Source organism: Podarcis cretensis, assembly GCF_951804945.1.
Source record: "Podarcis cretensis genome assembly, chromosome: 11".
Taxonomy (NCBI): domain Eukaryota; kingdom Metazoa; phylum Chordata; class Lepidosauria; order Squamata; family Lacertidae; genus Podarcis; species Podarcis cretensis.
Genome location: NC_137180.1, coordinates 34,882,769 through 34,899,821, shown reverse-complemented (window position 1 = coordinate 34,899,821; position 17,053 = coordinate 34,882,769). Strand labels below are relative to the sequence as shown.

Genomic DNA, 17,053 nt, shown 5'->3' with positions numbered 1-17,053 from the left:
TTTTATTTTTCTCAATAAGATTCTTCAGAAAGGTGCTGGTACTTCTCAACCAATGGACTGCATGGTTTGGGGCAGGCAGAAATTATTATACTGTTACCTTGTTTGCCAAATGAAGATGATGTTCCTGAAGAAATATTCAAATTATTTATTAATATATATAAGGATGCCATGAAAGGTATGAAACTTTGCTATAATTTGAAAGCAGTACATATCAGACTTCATGAAATACTTCCTTTTCAGTACAGTCATACCTTGGTTCTCAAATTTAATCCATTTCAGGAGTCCTTTCGACTCCCGAAAAGGTTCAAAAACCAAGGCATGGCTTCTGATTGGCTGCAGGAGCTTCCTGCAGCCAATCAGAAGCTGCATCGGACGTTTGGCTTCCAAAAACACATGCACAAACTAGAACACTTCCGGGTTTGCAACATTCGACAACTAAGGCGTTTGACTACCAAGGTACCACTGTATTCATCTTAATGGTGTTATATTGTTCAAATAATAAGAACTCACCCAATGTTCTTTGCTGAGCTGCTCAAAACATGAAAGGCATTTCAGGGAAATTTTCCACCCTTAGTTGCTGATCTCATTTTGGGGAGTCTCTTTCCCCCCTCTCTATTTCCATTAATAATCCAATTCTGTCGCAGCCCCTGCCAGCTGTTCAGGATGGTCCCCTGATTCTCATGAGTGACTTGTTCGGATGTCTTATGTCATGGTGCTATAGGTGGTGGGGGCAGTAGTGTCAGGAATCCAAGCATATGTGTCTGGATTCAGCATATGGTCCTTATAATAACAAATTGATATTATTATTACCCACCCTTCACCATAATATTAATTCAATATTAAAAACAGTTTAAAACAAATTACAGTCAAAATAATACAGGATGAGTCCTGAAAATACGTATCTCGGTTATCAAAGGCTAGGGTAAAGACATGTGACTCCAGCACACGACAGAAACTATATAATGAAGATGCTAGGCACATCTCTGGGAATGAAATTCCTCAACTGAGGAACAGCCATGGAGAGTGCCCCCTCCCAGGCCACCACCACCCCAGATTTCTGAGTACCCCTTCTGTGGATTTTAACACCTGTATGATATATGGGGCCAGAGTCATTTGTGTTATTTTGCCCTAGAAGCTATGATTATGTCCATGGCGGTATGCATCAGGAGTGTGGTTTTATGATGATTTTGACTATATGTATTCTTTTAACCAGGAAAATTCATAGGAAATTTGGAAAATATTACTTTCACTGAAGGCTTTCTTGGAAGCAAGGAGAATGGTGGATTCCTATTTGTTACACCAACTTTTCAGAAACTGGATGATCTCATACTACCCAAAAATCCTTTTTTATGTGGTATTCTTATTCAGAAGCAAGAGGTGCCATGGGCAAAGGTGTTTCCAATTCGCTTAATGTTGAGATTAGGAGCAGAATATGGAGGTGAGTTTCATTCACATATTATTTCATATACTTAGATCAGTGCTTTAATCTGATCCATTGTGTATTGACATCAAGTCTTTGACCTCAATGTGGTTGCGAATGTCAGTTTCATTTATTCATCTTCCTATGGGTCTTTTTGGTAGCACATTTCAGTATTGTATGAGTAAAGATGTAAAGGCTATCTGGGGGGTGGGGATTAAGAGGAAAATGCAAGGACTACTGTATTTTTCGCTCTATAGGACGCACTTTGTCCCCTTCAAAAATGAAGGGGAAATGTGTGTGCGTCCTATGGAGCGAAGACGCCATAGCCCCGTGACCCTCTCCCGGCTGGAGAGGTGACGCATGGCTATGGAAGGAGCCTCTATAGCCGCGCGTCACCTCTCCAGCCGGGAGAGCGCGCGTGGGGGAAAAAATGCCCTCCGCGACCCTCTCCCGGCTGGAGAGGTGACGCGCGGCTATGGCAGGAGCCTCTATAGCCGCGCGTCACCTCTCCAGCCGGGAGAGCGTGCGCAGGGCAAAAGAAGCCCCCCGCGACCCTCTCCCGGCTGGAGAAGTGACGCGCGGCTATGGCTGGAGCCTCTATAGCCGCGCGTCACCTCTCCAGCCAGGAGAGCGTGCGTGGGGCAAAAAATGCCTCTCCAGCCGGGAGAGCGTGCGCAGGGCAAAAGAAGCGCCCTGCGACCCTCTCCCGGCTGGAGATGTGACGCGTGGCTATGGCAGGAGCCTCCATAGCCGTGCGTCACCTCTCCAGCCGGGAGAGCGCGCGGGTTGCAAAAGAAGCCCCCCACAACCCTCTCCTGGCTGGAGATGTGACCCGTGGCTATGGCAGGAGCCTCCATAGCCACGCGTCACCTCTCCAGCTGGGAGAGTGTGCGTAGGGCGAAAGAAGCCATAGCCCAGCTGGAGAGGTAACGCGCAACTATGGCAGCAGCCCCTCCGCTGCGCCTTTCCGCTGCTCCCTGATCTGCTCTTTGGGGCTGGTGGTGGGCTTCCCCCGCCAGCCCCAAAGAGCAGGTCGAAAGGAACCTGAAGCCTGGAGAGTGAGAGGGGCCGGTGCACACTGACCCCTCTTGCTCTCCAGGCTTCCAAGGTAGCCGCCTGAACGGCACCTTGTTTTAGAGCGGGAAAACAAGAGCGGGAAAATTCTCCCCCTCTCTGCGCAGCGCCTCCTGCCGCTCCGCTGAAGGGGCACTGGGCAGAGAGGGGGAGAATTTTTTTTCTTGTTCTCCCCCCTCTAAAACAAGGTGCGTCCTATTGTCCGGTGCGTCCTATGGTGCGAAAAATACGGTATTTTCCAGTGGAAAAACTGGAAATTTGAGGAACCACTGAAGGAAACATATGAAATATTTTCTCTTTTGGAATGAATGAAGTGTTTTCTACTCACTGAAAATGTGTGGTATGAAAGTTTCTGTGTAGTACAAATCTGTAGCATTGGTTAGCGATGACTGCTGTGTAGACTACAGACATATACAACACAATCTAAAATACATTTCTGCCTTAGAATGTGCTGCCATCTTCATAACAAGAATGTGCTGCTTGCTACCTCCCAGTGACTATTGAATCTAGTACAGAGATATTACATGTAAATGTCCTGCATCTGCTATCCTGGCCATTCTGTTATGTTTTTAGCTTTCTCTTTGGATATTTCTTCAGCTAATTCAGTACAGGATCTTATTTAGAGGCTTCTGGACCTCCTGTACAGTTCACTAAGAGAAGAGTATAAATGATTTATGTGATGTCAATTTCCATGGATTGAGTTTAAAAAGACATGCCAGAAAGATTGAAGGCAATCTCTTTCTGAAATTAAAGAAATTCATTGCCAAGACATTGCCTTATAGTGCAAATCTATATGCCCCTATTTATTATTTCTTTTACTAATTCTCTCCCCTCACCATTTTGCACTTCAATTACATTTGGAAGTACATTTGAATGGCTGGGGACAGTTATAGCTGTAAACATCATGTATGAATCATTCATTTTTTAAATAGCATACTTTCCCTGCTCATAAATGCAACAGGGTACTTCCACTGATCACCACCACCGCATTGAGGGACTAGTCACATCCACACCCGTCTTCATCTGTTTTGCAAACAATCCCAGGTAGAACACCTCCATGTTGCATTACAACTTAGTTTTGAAAGTATCCTCATTTTCAAAATGGTTTGCTGTATAACATTAGAGGCTGCTGTTTGAGAACAAAAGACAAAACACCCATGAGTATACTGGACTACCTTTGCAGTGTTTTGGATGCCAGCAATTTTATATATATATATGTATGTTTGTATGTATGTATGTATGTATGTGTGGGTTAAAGCCTCAGCGCCTAGGACTTGCCGATCGAAAGGTCGGCGGTTCGAATCCCTGCGGCGGGGTGCGCTCCCGCTGCTCGGTCCCAGCGCATGCCAACCTAGCAGTTCGAAAGCACCTCCGGGTGCAAGTAGATAAATAGGGACCGCTTACCAGTGGGAAGGTAAACGGCGTTTCCGTGTGCGGCTCTGGCTCGCCAGAGCAGCGATGTCACGCTGGCCACATGACCCGGAAGTGTCTCCGGACAGCGCTGGCCCCTGGCCTCTTAAGTGAGATGGGCGCACAACCCCAGAGTCTGTCAAGACTGGCCCGTACGGGCAGGGGTACCTTTACCTTTACCTTTATGTATGTATGTATGTATATGTATGTGTATATATATATATATATATATATATATATATATATATATATATATTAAATACCGGTTCCAATAACCATAATGTGTCAACTTCTAAAGTGATTGGGTTATTTAGAAATTATTCTGTTATGCATGTTTCTTACTTTCACCCTTTTCTCTTGCTAGTGTACCCAACTCCTTTGACAAGTATTAGACATAGGAAGTCATTGTTTGGAGAAATAGGACACACAGTCATGAATTTACTTGTTGTGAGTATATGCTTTTGCTTGTATTTCATTCTTGCCCTGTTGCTGATACTAAAATTGCATCATCAGAAATGAAATCAAGATCTCTGTATTCTTTAATGCTGCCTAAGTATCTGTTGAGAGTTAACTATAGGAAACTATCAGTAAGATAAATTTCAGAATCTAGAATTGGATGATACCATTAGAACAACCAAAATGTCACAAAATAATGAGAAAATTGAAATTCTCCCTAAGTTCATCAGACTAAATGTTAAGTGAAGCAGTGGGGCAAGAGTGGAAGAACTATTGTTATTAAAACTATAAAGTCTTCATTGGCTTAAGATGGAGTATTGGAAGAGGTAGCAGGCTTTTAACAGATTAAGCTCTCCTAGGCTACTAAGCTTTGCAGGTTTCAGGTTACACCTAGGAATGCTTGGATGAAGAAACATACAATGGTAGATTTTTCATTTTTGAAAATAAAATCCAGCAGTTAATTCGGTCTGTCATTAGCCTTAAGCAAAACTATCAAGTTCCTTGTTGTAGTGAACAGCAGAAAAGTTAATAAGGACCATTTGTATACTAGCTAACCACATTTTGGGTGGTTTGCTAGGTAAACAAACAACAGCATTGCAGAGCTGAATTGAATAGATTTATTTGGTGGCCAGAGGAAATGTGTTCTGGGTCCATGTTCCCATGACAAAAGTGTATCAGGAACTATTGCAGAGGCAATTATTAAGCACATTTCCTGTCCATCACTTACCCCTTGCGTTTTGTTCCTCCTGTCACTGTTTTCAGTGGAACTGGAGTCTACTGGCTTGAGCTGTAAACAGAATGTGTCATTTTGCCCTATGAAAGTTACATACATGTTAATTAAATGTTGGAAGTATAACATAGAAAGGTATCTGGTGGGCTTTATTCACACTTGGTGGGCATGTGAGTATGATTCTGTAACTTTACAAAAAGTGTAATTTTATGCATCTGCCTAGTTATGCTATTTTTTTAATTCTCATACTTATTATTTAATCATTTCTATAGTGCACAACTTGTATACAAAAATAGAATGGGTTAGCTGACTATAATTAGCAGGTAGTATGTTCTCTAACTTTGTTTTCTCAAACTGGTTCAGTTTACCTTGTGGGTGACTGGTTATTGTAATAAGTGAGTCAAAGAAGATAATAGTTCACATTTAATACATTTTTTGGTATACATGTTTTATCGATAGCTTGGTACTAGATTTGGGGTAATTCCTTTATATTCAACAGTCGGTAGTCATGAGACATGCATACCATTGAAAATTAAATGTATAAATTAATCAACTTTCTATTGCATTGCAGGATCTTCGGAATTATCAATATACATTGCATACAATAGATAATTTATTTATTCATATGGAAATGGGTAGAAGCTACATTAAAATACCTCTGAGGAGATATAATGAGGTAAGAACAATTTGTCGTAAGGGCTGGTGCAGATGTAATAAAAAATTGGCAAAAATTTATATACAGACTACATAGTACCAGTGTGGCATCATGACTGATGTTGGATTTAGACTACAGAGGCCCAGGTTCAAATCTCCACTTAGCCATGAAGGTTGCTGAGTTATCTTGGGATAGTAATTAAATCCTAACTATCATGAATTGCTATCTTTAGGGAAAGGGCAGGATAAAATAGAGTAAAGCATGTAAATGTTTCATCCTCCGAAGTTATTAACATCTTAATATGTAAGAATTAGTTGTTTGAATAAGAAGGCCCTATAATAGGATTTTCTCCATTTACAGTGGTACCTCAGGTTAAGTACTTAATTCGTTCCGGAGGTCCGTTCTTAACCTGAAACTGTTCTTAACCTGAAACACCACTTTAGCTAATGGGGCCTCCCGCTGCTGCTGCGCCACTGCAGCACAATTTCTGTTCTCATCCTGAAGCAAATTTCTTAACCTGAAGCACTATTTCTGGGTTAGCGGAGTCTGTAACCTGAAGTGTATGTAACCTGAAGCATATGTAACCCGAGGTACCACTGTACATGTGTTGTACTCTGGGTCCTAAGCAGTATTTTCCCAGGTTTTGTGAGGCTAAACTTATGTGCTCTATAGCCAAACTCACAGCAATTGTAGGAAAAGGGGCTCGTGGGTAGGAAATTATACAAAGTATTTAAGTGGCTGCTTTGGCCTTCTGAAGCACCTATAGTGTGCTAAGGAGGAAGTGCTGAATTTAAGAAAATGCAGAATGGTCAGGGTTATGTGAAGGTCAGTAACATTTTATCAGAATCTCACTTCCAGCCTGATCCTATCCATGTGTACTCATAAATAAGTTCTATGGTGTTCGGCTGCACTTATTTCTAGATAGGTGTCTATACTTAGGGACATAGCTTAATCCTTGGAGTTAAAAGAAGCAGCAAGGATTCATGTTCTCTCTCTCTCTCTCTCTCTCTCTCACACACACACACACACACACACACACTCTTAATGACATTTCTGTAATTACAGGTGATGAAAGTCATAAATACTTCTAATGAGCATGTCATTAGCATTGGAGCCAGTTTTAGTCCTGAAGCAGATTCTCATTTAGTCTGTATACAGAATGATGATGGAGCCTATCAGACACAAGCAAACAGTGCTACTGGACAGCCTAGGAAAAGTAAGTGTCTTCCTCAGTATTGTGTCCATTGGAGCATGTGGTCAGTTTTTTAGTCTGGTATGTGAGTATCATGGGCTGGCTGGACACTGTTTTTCTAGTATAACACAGAATGTAAATACCTACTCAAATTATGTTTAAAATACTTCTAAGTTTGTATGAGCAATTGACGTATATGATGTTTGTTTAGTTACAGGTGCAAGTTTTGTTGTGTTCAATGGAGCCCTAAAAACATCTTCTGGATTCCTTGCTAAATCTAGTATTGTTGAAGGTATGTGGTGTTTGTTTGTTTTTTGGTGTGTGTTTTTTGCAGTCATGTCAGAGGTGAAGGAGGAGTCCCTGAGGCAGAGATGTGTCAGCATTGTACTCATGTTCCCAAGAGTGTTGTATGGCTAAGTTGTTTTTTGCAAAAGTTCTGTAGCTCATTGTATTTCTCACTAACGTTGTCCTTGTGAGTTTAGTGTGCATGACAAAAAAAAAAAAACAGAGTCCAATGCTGCATATCCTGTCCTCTGCACCTTCCCCCCCCCATTCCCCTCTTCTGCTGAAGCTGTGGGGGAATTGTTTATGCCAGGTGTCATGCTGGAGCAGAGATGCAGTGAGGGCATGATAGTGAATTAGAATCCTAAAAGGTACTCCCAAAGGTTTAGTCCAGGCCTCCTTTGGAGGCAGAAAAGCCACTACTATAGCAGTCCAGCCTTCTTGAATTGGTGTAGGATACAGCTGAAGTGTCTCCTTCCCTGTGCCACTCACAACTCTGCTCCTTTTTCAGCTGTTCCACAGGTGTTTCTTTGCCAGCAGAATGGCTCTGCTGAAACACGTTCTGCAAGTTTATCATTATTGTATATGTATTTGGTGTCCTACCATCAAAACTGGGCTTCAGCTGTATCTTATACCCTGATAGATCTCAGGCACAAGATTTTGCCGATTGCTGTAATAAAATAATTTGGCTTTGTGTTTATTAAAGTAATTGTTTTTCTTATAGATGGAATAATGGTTCAAATAACTCCAGAGATTATGGATGGCTTGCGTCAAGCTTTAAGGGGGAAAAAGGACTTTAGAATTACGTGTGGCAAAGTCGACTCTGGAGATCTGAGGGAATATGTAGAAATTTGTTGGGTAGAAAATGAAGAAAAAACAAATGTGAGGTATGATGTTTTTACAAAAGTGAAAATGTGTGTTAATATTTTTCTGCAAAATGTCATCAGTTTTTTTAAAAAATAAAAGGTCTGATATTGACAACTATTTGCATAATCCTCCTATATACAGAATTTTTTTCTAACAACTTTTGGCCATGCTTTATTAAAAAAATTATTTATCTGAAGGTCTGTAGATTAGTCAGCCTCTCAGAGCTGCCCTATGAACATTTTAAATATTTTATGAATTTAGATATTATGGACATTTATCCTTTTATGTGGAAGCAAACATGAATAAGGAGGTGGAAGAGAAATATAGAAAATGTTAAGCTGCACAGTGAGACTGAATGTTTAGCAAAAGTGCTATGTAGGAAATTTGGGTGATGACACAGTACTATTGCAACCGCCTTAGAACATGCACACATAACTGGTCACATGCTGCAGATCAGAGGAACTGTCCAGGAGCCCAGTTTGAACAAGGTGAATTCAGTATTTGATGTTTTTCACTTGCAACATTCTGTGGATTCAGAATTAGTGGTAAACAGTGACTTGAATTAAGTTTATTATTAAATGCATTTGTTTGTTGCCGCAGAACTGAAGTTCTCTAGGTAGCCTATGTAAAAAATTGTTAAAAGCCTGAAAGAATGAAAAAAGGCAATTGCTTTTGCTCTTGTGTATTTTGGTTCCTTCTTGCAAGTTTCCCATAGATATCTGGTTGGCCACTGTGAGAACAGGGTGCTGGACTAGATGGGCCTTTGGCCTGAACCAGCAGCCTCTTCTGAATTCAACATTCTACTCAGCTAGTGCTTAAGCAGCTGCTTGCATTTCAGACTTAACATTTTTGGTCCATCCGATCTCAAATTCAGGATGGTTGACAGTAATAGATACAATTCTATATAATGTGACATGCTACATTAATTTCTATTTGGGCTGGCTTACAGTAACATAATATGTAGGGAAAGAGTCTGACTAGTGCAATTAATGCAGTATTAAACTTGCTTCATAGAGTTACAAGCCCAATAGATGGGAAATCAATGGAAGGAGTTCCAAGCGAAAAAATTGTCCAAGAAGAATATTTTGAAATGGACAATAAACTTGTAAAGTGTACAGAAGTAAGTTAATGCTGCTGTTCTCAAAATAACAAATATTTGCTACAATATTAAATGAAACTTTTGAAACATTGAAAAGGTATCTGTGTGTGAAAGAGATACAAGATTGCTGAATTTTTCATGCTACATATCCTAACCCCCATTCCCACCAGTGTTTCAAATGTTGATTATTTCTTTACTTTCGAAAGCTGTAAGTATATTTAAGAAACATTGTCTCTTATGTACTTAGTCCAGTTAAGTTAGTTTATTTTCTGTATAAAATACCCTTATTAATCTTTATTAAAATAGTAATCCATTAGTTAACTAATACATAAGATTTGTTATGTTTTTGCAGTTACTCAGGAAAGCACCAGATTATTACTTGGCCATGAGACATGGAAGTGGAAACTTTTTTCAGCCACTAGTATTTTGACTGATGAAAGGCAGCACACCTGCCTTTTCACGTTCTGGAAGAACATATGCAAGGGATCCCCCAGGCTTGTCTCACCAGGCACGAAGAGATCATTTTGTAGTGATCTCTATCTCATATGGAAGTGGATACCCAGGCAGGTTCTTCAGTATGATAGAGTATGTGGTGTATGTAAAGAAAGACCAGCTGTTATTTGTATTGCTCTTCTTTATGGTTGTAAATCAGAAAATTTATTTTAAAAAAGAAAAAGAATTCTACCGTAATAAAACAAAAGCTGTTGGAAGGATATTTTATCCATTTACTCTTTCAGAGACATTTTTACTTGTCTGTTTTCAGGTTTGAGTACTTAAGAAGTGAGTAGATGTTGGGTCTGGGATATTTTTAAAAAAACACCACTCTAGAATCTTTGTAGGATAAGGATCATTTAGGTTCAGACATTGAATTCTTTTAGACTTATATTCCCTTGCAGCCCAATACTTTGGTTTATACTGGCTTTGCATCTACGCCATTGTTAGGCAAACTCTTGCTAATAGCAGCATAAATGTCTGAGTTAGGGAATGGGACAGATAGTCTGGGAATTAGGGGTGGGAGGAAGTACGACTTAGAGCTAACAGTTGGTATTGGCTTTTGGGAAAGGCATTTGTTTCTGCTTCCATATTTCAGAATGTTAATCTGCATTTTGAATACATTTTTCTTCTCCAATAGTTGGATGATTTCACACATTTTGTTTTATTATTTTTTTTAAATTCCTGCATCTATCTTGTCCCTTTGCAAATTCTAGTGAACACAATTGATCCAACATAGCTATCATTGAATGTTATCGCTGCTGCAGTAGTCATTTTAATTTTAGCAAGAAAAAGTCTATTTAGGGAAGAAGTCACTATAGCTAACTGTTCTCTAATTACATTTCAGGTGTTCTATCTCTTAAAGGCCACTGAGGTATTCAGTCATGCTCATCAATTTGCTAAAGAAATTGCATTGGCTTCTTGTATGGCCCTTCGCCAACATCTCAAAACCCTGAAAAGTCATGGAATGAACAAGATAGGTCTGAGAGTCTCCATGGATACCGATAGGGTAACTTTTTAAAAGCTGCAGCTATATATCCATATATGTGATGCTCATATAGACATTTGGGAACTCTGTATTGAATATGCCGTATATGAACTTGGGAAAAATGGAACAAATTATAAAAATGTCTTCATGTCAATTAATATCAGTTCTTATATAAATAACTCACCAGCATTCCTTTGGATGAGATTTAAAACAGTCAAGTTCTTGCTGTACCAAAGCACTTGTTGCCTCATCTTAGAGATGAGGAACTTGCATCAGTGAGTGAAAAGACAGCCTGATATGGGCCAAATGCATGGTATTTTTAATGACCAGGAACTTGCATCTTCCCAGCCAGATGGGCAGGGTATAAATAAGAAATTATTATTATAAATTATAGCTAGCACTTTGGCAGATTCCATAAATAGCTGCAGCAGGTGTCACTGACCCTTTGGATCTGTGGACACATTTGGAATTTGATAGTATGCTGTGGGCACCACCCCTTCTGCTTGCTTATATCCCCCTACCCAGTGCTTTTTTTCAGGAGGTACTCAAGGGTACGCAGCACTGGCATCTCTCTCTCTTTCTCTCTTGATTAAAAGTGTGACACTTACTGTAACAACTTCATGGTGAATACTGGCACCTATTTTTCTAAAAAAAAAAGCACTGCCCCATCCCTTCTGTCCTTATCCTCCCACTCCCTCCACCAGAGAGACAGAAAAAGAGAGCACACCCACTTTTTGATCTTTCAGAAGTAAAGGTTAGATAAGATAGAATTAAAATAGATCCTCTTGAATTTCCATGATTTCACATAAGAGTCCCACCAAAAACCACCATCAAATTAAAATTAGACTGCACAATAAAAAAGAAACAGATCTGGTGCTTATCAGCACCATAAAAATATTGATCCAAAGCAGAAACCCTAATTGACCTTCATTTTTACAAAGTATGACAAACTTTGAGTCTGAGGGGATCGCTGGTAGATAATAAAGCTAATACTGTTACAGATACAGTCGTACCTTGGAAGTCGAACAAAATCCGTTCCGGAAGGCTGCTCAACTTCCAGAATGTTCAGAAACCAAAGTGTGGCTTCTGATAGGCTGCAGGAAGCTCCTGCAGCCAACTGGAAGCCCTGTCGGACGTTCGGCTTCCAAAAATAGTTCGCAAACCAGAACACACCTTGCAGAACTTAGTGGAATGGTTCTGGAAAGGTTGATTCCTTTGTTGTTATTTCTTTTTTAAATATTAAATTATGATTGTAAACTGCCTGAAGATTTTTGAATAGGATATATATCTAATTAATGTGTTGCTGTCTATATTGTTTGTTATGGTAAATCAAACACGTTTTTATTTTATTTTAGGTGGAATACCAGGCAGGATCTGGAGGCAAGCTTCTTCCCCAGCATTACCTAAATGATCTGGATAGTGCTTTGATCCCAGTGATTCATGGTGGGACATCAAATGCTACAAATCTACCAATGGAAATGGAATTAATATTTTTCATCACTGAATCTCTCTTAATATAACAGTCGTGTATGTTATACTGCAGTGGACTGAATTGCTAGCAGTGACCAATACCAAAGCAGTTAGATTACACTATGGATGAAATATTCAGGTTTTATTTTTTTTAAAGCCAATGATTTAGTAACACATCTTTAATAATATTTTACCTTTTTAAAATGTGAGCATGTTCCTCCTTAATGTCAACATGAAATATCATTTTAAAAACCTGACCATTATCTAACGTTCTGAAAGTTTACACTTAATACAGCCCAGTAAAAGGCAAGAAAGGATTAAAACTAGCTTGTGTGTGCAAAATACTGAAGGATATCCATCTATCATTTGCAGATGTTTTAGGTGGTTTTTTAAATTAGATACAAGTCTGATAGGCTATTCTTAAATAGTTTTGGGGTTGTTTGTTTGTTTTTTGTTTGTTTGCTTGTTTTAAAAAAGATAAGTGTAAGCTAAAGTGGGATATGTTTGAACAGATCAATATTACCTAGAAACACAGCATGTTTCTTACCATTGTAATAATTTTATAACTCTGATTTTTTAAAAAATGGTATGTTTTTGAAGTGTATAATGATGCACTTTTGCAAAATTTGTCAGCTCTCATGGAATTACTTTTTTGAATGGCTAACTTTGTTATATGTTTATAATGAATTTATTGAACATAAAGATGAATACCCTTTATATTAAATACCTAATCTTTTTTCTTCTATGCTCAGATGTACAGTTTCTTGGTTTTTCCAAGAATGAGTAAGAAGCCAGATGACCCTTAAAGTAGTCATCCTGTAGCGGTAAATCAGGCATAAAGCCTGTCTGTGCGCCATTCTCTGATTTTTGAGACCTCTTGGTATCCCTGTTTATTTTCAGGGAGAACAATGTATTAAGTGTGAATTTTCATGAACGGTTTCCTGTATACAGTACTTATTTTTATACTGGGGTATTTGCATTAAATAAGCATTTATATATGAGGATAATTGATATTAGTACCTGAGAACTCTAAATACATTTTGATAATGCCTGCATAATGTTCCTGTTTGTTATGCACAGAAGTAAATTGTGTGTGCCTATGTGTCTGTTTGATTAAAGTATTAGACTGAATTTATTGCATTCTAATTGTATCTAGATGCCTTCTTGACATTCACTGGGGTATATTTATGTTGTATCAAAATACAGCTTATAAACTAAAATGTTTGCCAGTTTATGTTATGGTGGCACAGGATTTTTTGAAACGTTGAGAAATTGCTGGCCATTAGACTATTATCATTGAACCAATGCACTCCTTTCTATTCAGAATTAAAATTCTGTGGGCAAGCTAAAGTTTACAGTAACATTCATTATAATACCATATCTAGGTTCTTGTATTGGTGAACAGAGGAAGACAGCTGCAGCAAAGAATGCTAAGTGTTTCAAATATTGACCCATCATATGTAACCATGGCTTGTACAACATTATATTGTGTAAAAGCAATTGTAGCCCATTTTGTCATAAAAGCTTTATGCTCTCTTGGAAATTGATCCTTTCAGTTTATAGATAACAAATAGCATTTTATAAACACTTGTTTTAGAACAATATTATTAGGCCTTATAAAATGTATAAATATTATTAAAATCTTCATGAATGAAGCTGACAAGTACTTAACAAATGACACAACAACATTTTAAAAGCTGTGATACATTGCTTAAAGGTCCCTTTCTTTCAGTTGGTTATTTAAGTTGAACTTTATCGGTTCCCAAATCTATTTAAAGTTCCTCAGAGTAACCATGAAGTTTTCTGCCTCTGTTTTAAAAGTGAACATGTTAAGCTTATTGGCTTTGGTACATTCTGGCCATAAAAAATGTGTGTGGTCTTATTTATAGTATTACAGACCATGTACAACTTGCTAAATAACCTGCTATAAGAAACCTGATTTTCAGTGTTCTTAAATGCACAGTAGAGAAATAAAGACTGGGATTTCAAGAACTTATGTGTGCCTAACTACTTCTATGTTTGTGTTTCTCAGACAATATTCTCATGCTATGTTGCTTTAGAGACAAATTGTGGGGGTTGAAAAAAGACAAGTAAAAATACCACCAAGAATGCCAGGTGCTTGGATATGCACTAAGTAGTTCTTCAGATATTGTCAAAATATGTGTGTTTCACATATTGAACAAATTGTCAATTGAGAAGGAAACTGGAGGTATTTCTGGTCCTGTTAGTCTTTAAGGGTTATCTGTACAATATTTCTAGACTAAAACACAGAAGTATTTTAAAATGTATGTTGTGACACTTCACTACAATTAAGTTGAACTACTTGTCTTTTTATTATAATATCCATCCACAGACCTGAAGGGAAAACAATAAAAAATAGAATTTGAGCAAAATATGCTAATTCACATTAAAATGGTGTAATAAACAAGTATATTTTGTGTTTAATGCCTTAATAAGGTGTTGGCTTTAATAAGGTAAAATACAAATGCTATTGCACATATTTAACTTTAATGATCTCTTTATAAATTACTAACAGCTTTTAGACTACCATTACTGTCATAGTACTGGAAAAAATCTTTCCCCCTTTCTTCCCTTTCCCCTTGGTACCACTGCTTGCCGACTCTGTCATCTTCCTCGTTTTTAAGTTCAGGCAATTGCCCAATCTATACTGCCTCTTCCTTTGAACATGGTCATGTAGGAGATGGTGTCTCTACACCAGCAATTTTTGTGCAAGTAATTTATGTCCCTTGAAGAATGATTTAATGTTATAAGATACATTGTGATATTTATGCTCACACTTGTTCTTACCTGTTGTGTTTGTGTTGATAGACGTGGGTGGCGCTGTGGGTTAAACCACAGAGCCTAGGACTTGCCAATCAGAAGGTTGGTGGTTCGAATCCCCGTTGCTTAGTCCCTGCTCCTGCCAACCTAGCAGTTCGAAAGCATGTCAAAGTGCAAGTAGATAAACAGGTACTGCTCTGGCAGGAAGGTAAACGGCGTTTCCGTGCGCTGCTCTGGTTCGCAAGAAGGGGCTTAGTCATGCTGGCCACGTGACCCGGAAGCTGTACGCTGGCTCCTTCGGCCAATAAAGTGGGATGAGTGCCGCAACCCCAGAGTCGGTCACGACTGGACCTAATGGTCAGGGGGTCCCTTTACCTTTTAATATATGTCCATTGAAGAATGATTTAATGTTATAAGATACATTGTGAAATTTATGCTCACACTTGTTCTTACCTGTTGTGTTTGTGTTGATAGACCTCAAGGGAATGACAAAAAATGCATGTTTTTGTATTATAAACTACCTTGTGATCCTCCAATGAAGGTTGTTTTTGAAATGTTGTTAATTATTATTATTATTATTAACAATTATTCATGGCCATATCTTGCAATCAGCTACAGATCCTTTATTTATGCTTTAAGGTCCTTTTCTATTCCTGAGTATACTTTTCGTTACCTCCTCACATTTCCATTTCTCTACATCTTCTGCTTGGCTAGGGCTGCACCCACTGGCGGAGGAAGAGGAGTGCGGGGGGAGCACACCGCCCCCAGCAGCGCGATCCCGGTTGGGTACCATTGCGGCTGCCTCCCACCCACGCTGGGTGCCACGCCCCCACAGGCGGTGTGCCATGCCCCCAGGACGCACACCACACCCCTGCGGGTGGCGTGCCACGTCCCCGGAAGCGCGCCAGCCTCGCCCCCTACCTGCTCTTTGCCTCCCCCCCCCCCCGTGCTGGAGCATGAAGCTCCACCACTGGCTGCACCAATCAATCTTGGCCCCCGAACGCCACAAGCCCAGAAGTGAGTGTTCAGGTTTGCGAACGTTTTCAGAAACTGGACATCCGATGCGGCTTCCGATTGAGTGCAGGAAGCTCCTACAGCCAATCAAAAGCCACACCTTGGTTTTTGAACGGTTTCGAGAGTCAAATGGACTCCCAGAACGGATTAAGTTTGAGAACCAAGGTACCACTAAATGTGTAGGGATTGGATGGGTAGCTCTCCTACAGTTGAAGGTGCCAGTCCTATCCTTCACTTCTATGCAAGTAATCCACTACACTAGCACTACTGCCTTCTAAGTGCTATCTGTGCCCTTCAGAATCCTGACAAAACTTGCTTGGAGTGGCTGTGTGTTTAATAGACCAAAATGCAGCCCTTAACTTCTTGTCCCCCAAGCAGTAATGTCACTTGCTGTGACTCCTGCCTTTGTTTTAGAACTAAACTCTTATTGCTCTTGCTTTTGCAGGGTGTTTTTGTGCAGGTTGGCACTTAAAGGAAACATGTAGTAATACAGTTGTATGAGCAGCATTTTAAGGAGAAACATGGGATATATACTTTTAAATATCTTTGCTGCACCAAAGGTATTTGTGGGACACACTCTTAGGTGCTTGCATGGGTGTAGCCAGCATTTTTGTTGGGGGGTGGGATCAGGCCTTTTGTTAGGGTGGGGGGGGGAGAACCTGTTTGCTATTGGTTTTTATTGATTGGGGGGCAGCTGCCCCTCCCTGCTCCCCCTTGGCTGCGCCCATGGGTGCTTTGGGCTCCAAATAGAGCGTTATATTTGTTCCAAAGATCTTAACGTAGGACACAGCTTGCCCACTTAGAAATACATTTCCCCTTTTGTGCCCCCTCTGCACATATGGACCTCCCAACCTCCGTCCCAATGCATTGTTAAAATCAAAAGGGGCAATATCGAGGCGGCAGTGGAGCGCGAGATTGAAAGATTTAATCCCAAAGCATCAGATTCAGAGGGCATCCTGAGATGAGACTCTCTCCCCCGTCCGCTCGGCGGAAGGATATGTTGGCGCCGTGCCGCAGCGGCCTCGGCGCGTGCTCGACGTAGGCGCTCTCGAGGCCTGGAAGTATCTGGGCATCTTCCCTCCTCCTGCTACGGCCGAACATGGAAGCGCGCGAGCCGGGTAAG

General features: G+C 40.0%; 1 protein-coding gene and 1 long non-coding RNA gene across 4 annotated transcripts in view; one reads left to right on the top strand and one right to left on the bottom strand.

The window, feature by feature from the left end:
- The window catches only part of ZFYVE16 (zinc finger FYVE-type containing 16), a 28,379-nt gene extending 14,252 nt beyond the window's left edge, over positions 1–14,127 (top strand). For all 3 annotated transcript variants that reach the window (XM_079995297.1, XM_079995295.1, XM_079995296.1), the window contains 10 exons: positions 20–175; positions 1,214–1,438; positions 4,269–4,351; positions 5,662–5,766; positions 6,811–6,961; positions 7,149–7,229; positions 7,944–8,106; positions 9,101–9,206; positions 10,525–10,686; positions 12,021–14,127. In XM_079995297.1, coding sequence (XP_079851423.1) covers positions 20–175; positions 1,214–1,438; positions 4,269–4,351; positions 5,662–5,766; positions 6,811–6,961; positions 7,149–7,229; positions 7,944–8,106; positions 9,101–9,206; positions 10,525–10,686; positions 12,021–12,185 — 1,397 coding nt within the window. In that variant the 3' untranslated portion in view covers positions 12,186–14,127. The remainder of the gene's footprint in view (positions 1–19; positions 176–1,213; positions 1,439–4,268; positions 4,352–5,661; positions 5,767–6,810; positions 6,962–7,148; positions 7,230–7,943; positions 8,107–9,100; positions 9,207–10,524; positions 10,687–12,020) is intronic.
- On the bottom strand, positions 12,718–16,547 carry LOC307226964. The gene is made up of 2 exons (XR_013843746.1): positions 16,504–16,547; positions 12,718–14,845 (listed from the first exon to the last, which is right to left on the bottom strand). It is a non-coding gene; the product is annotated as an uncharacterized lncRNA (long non-coding RNA).
- Positions 16,548–17,053: the final 506 nt, after the last annotated feature.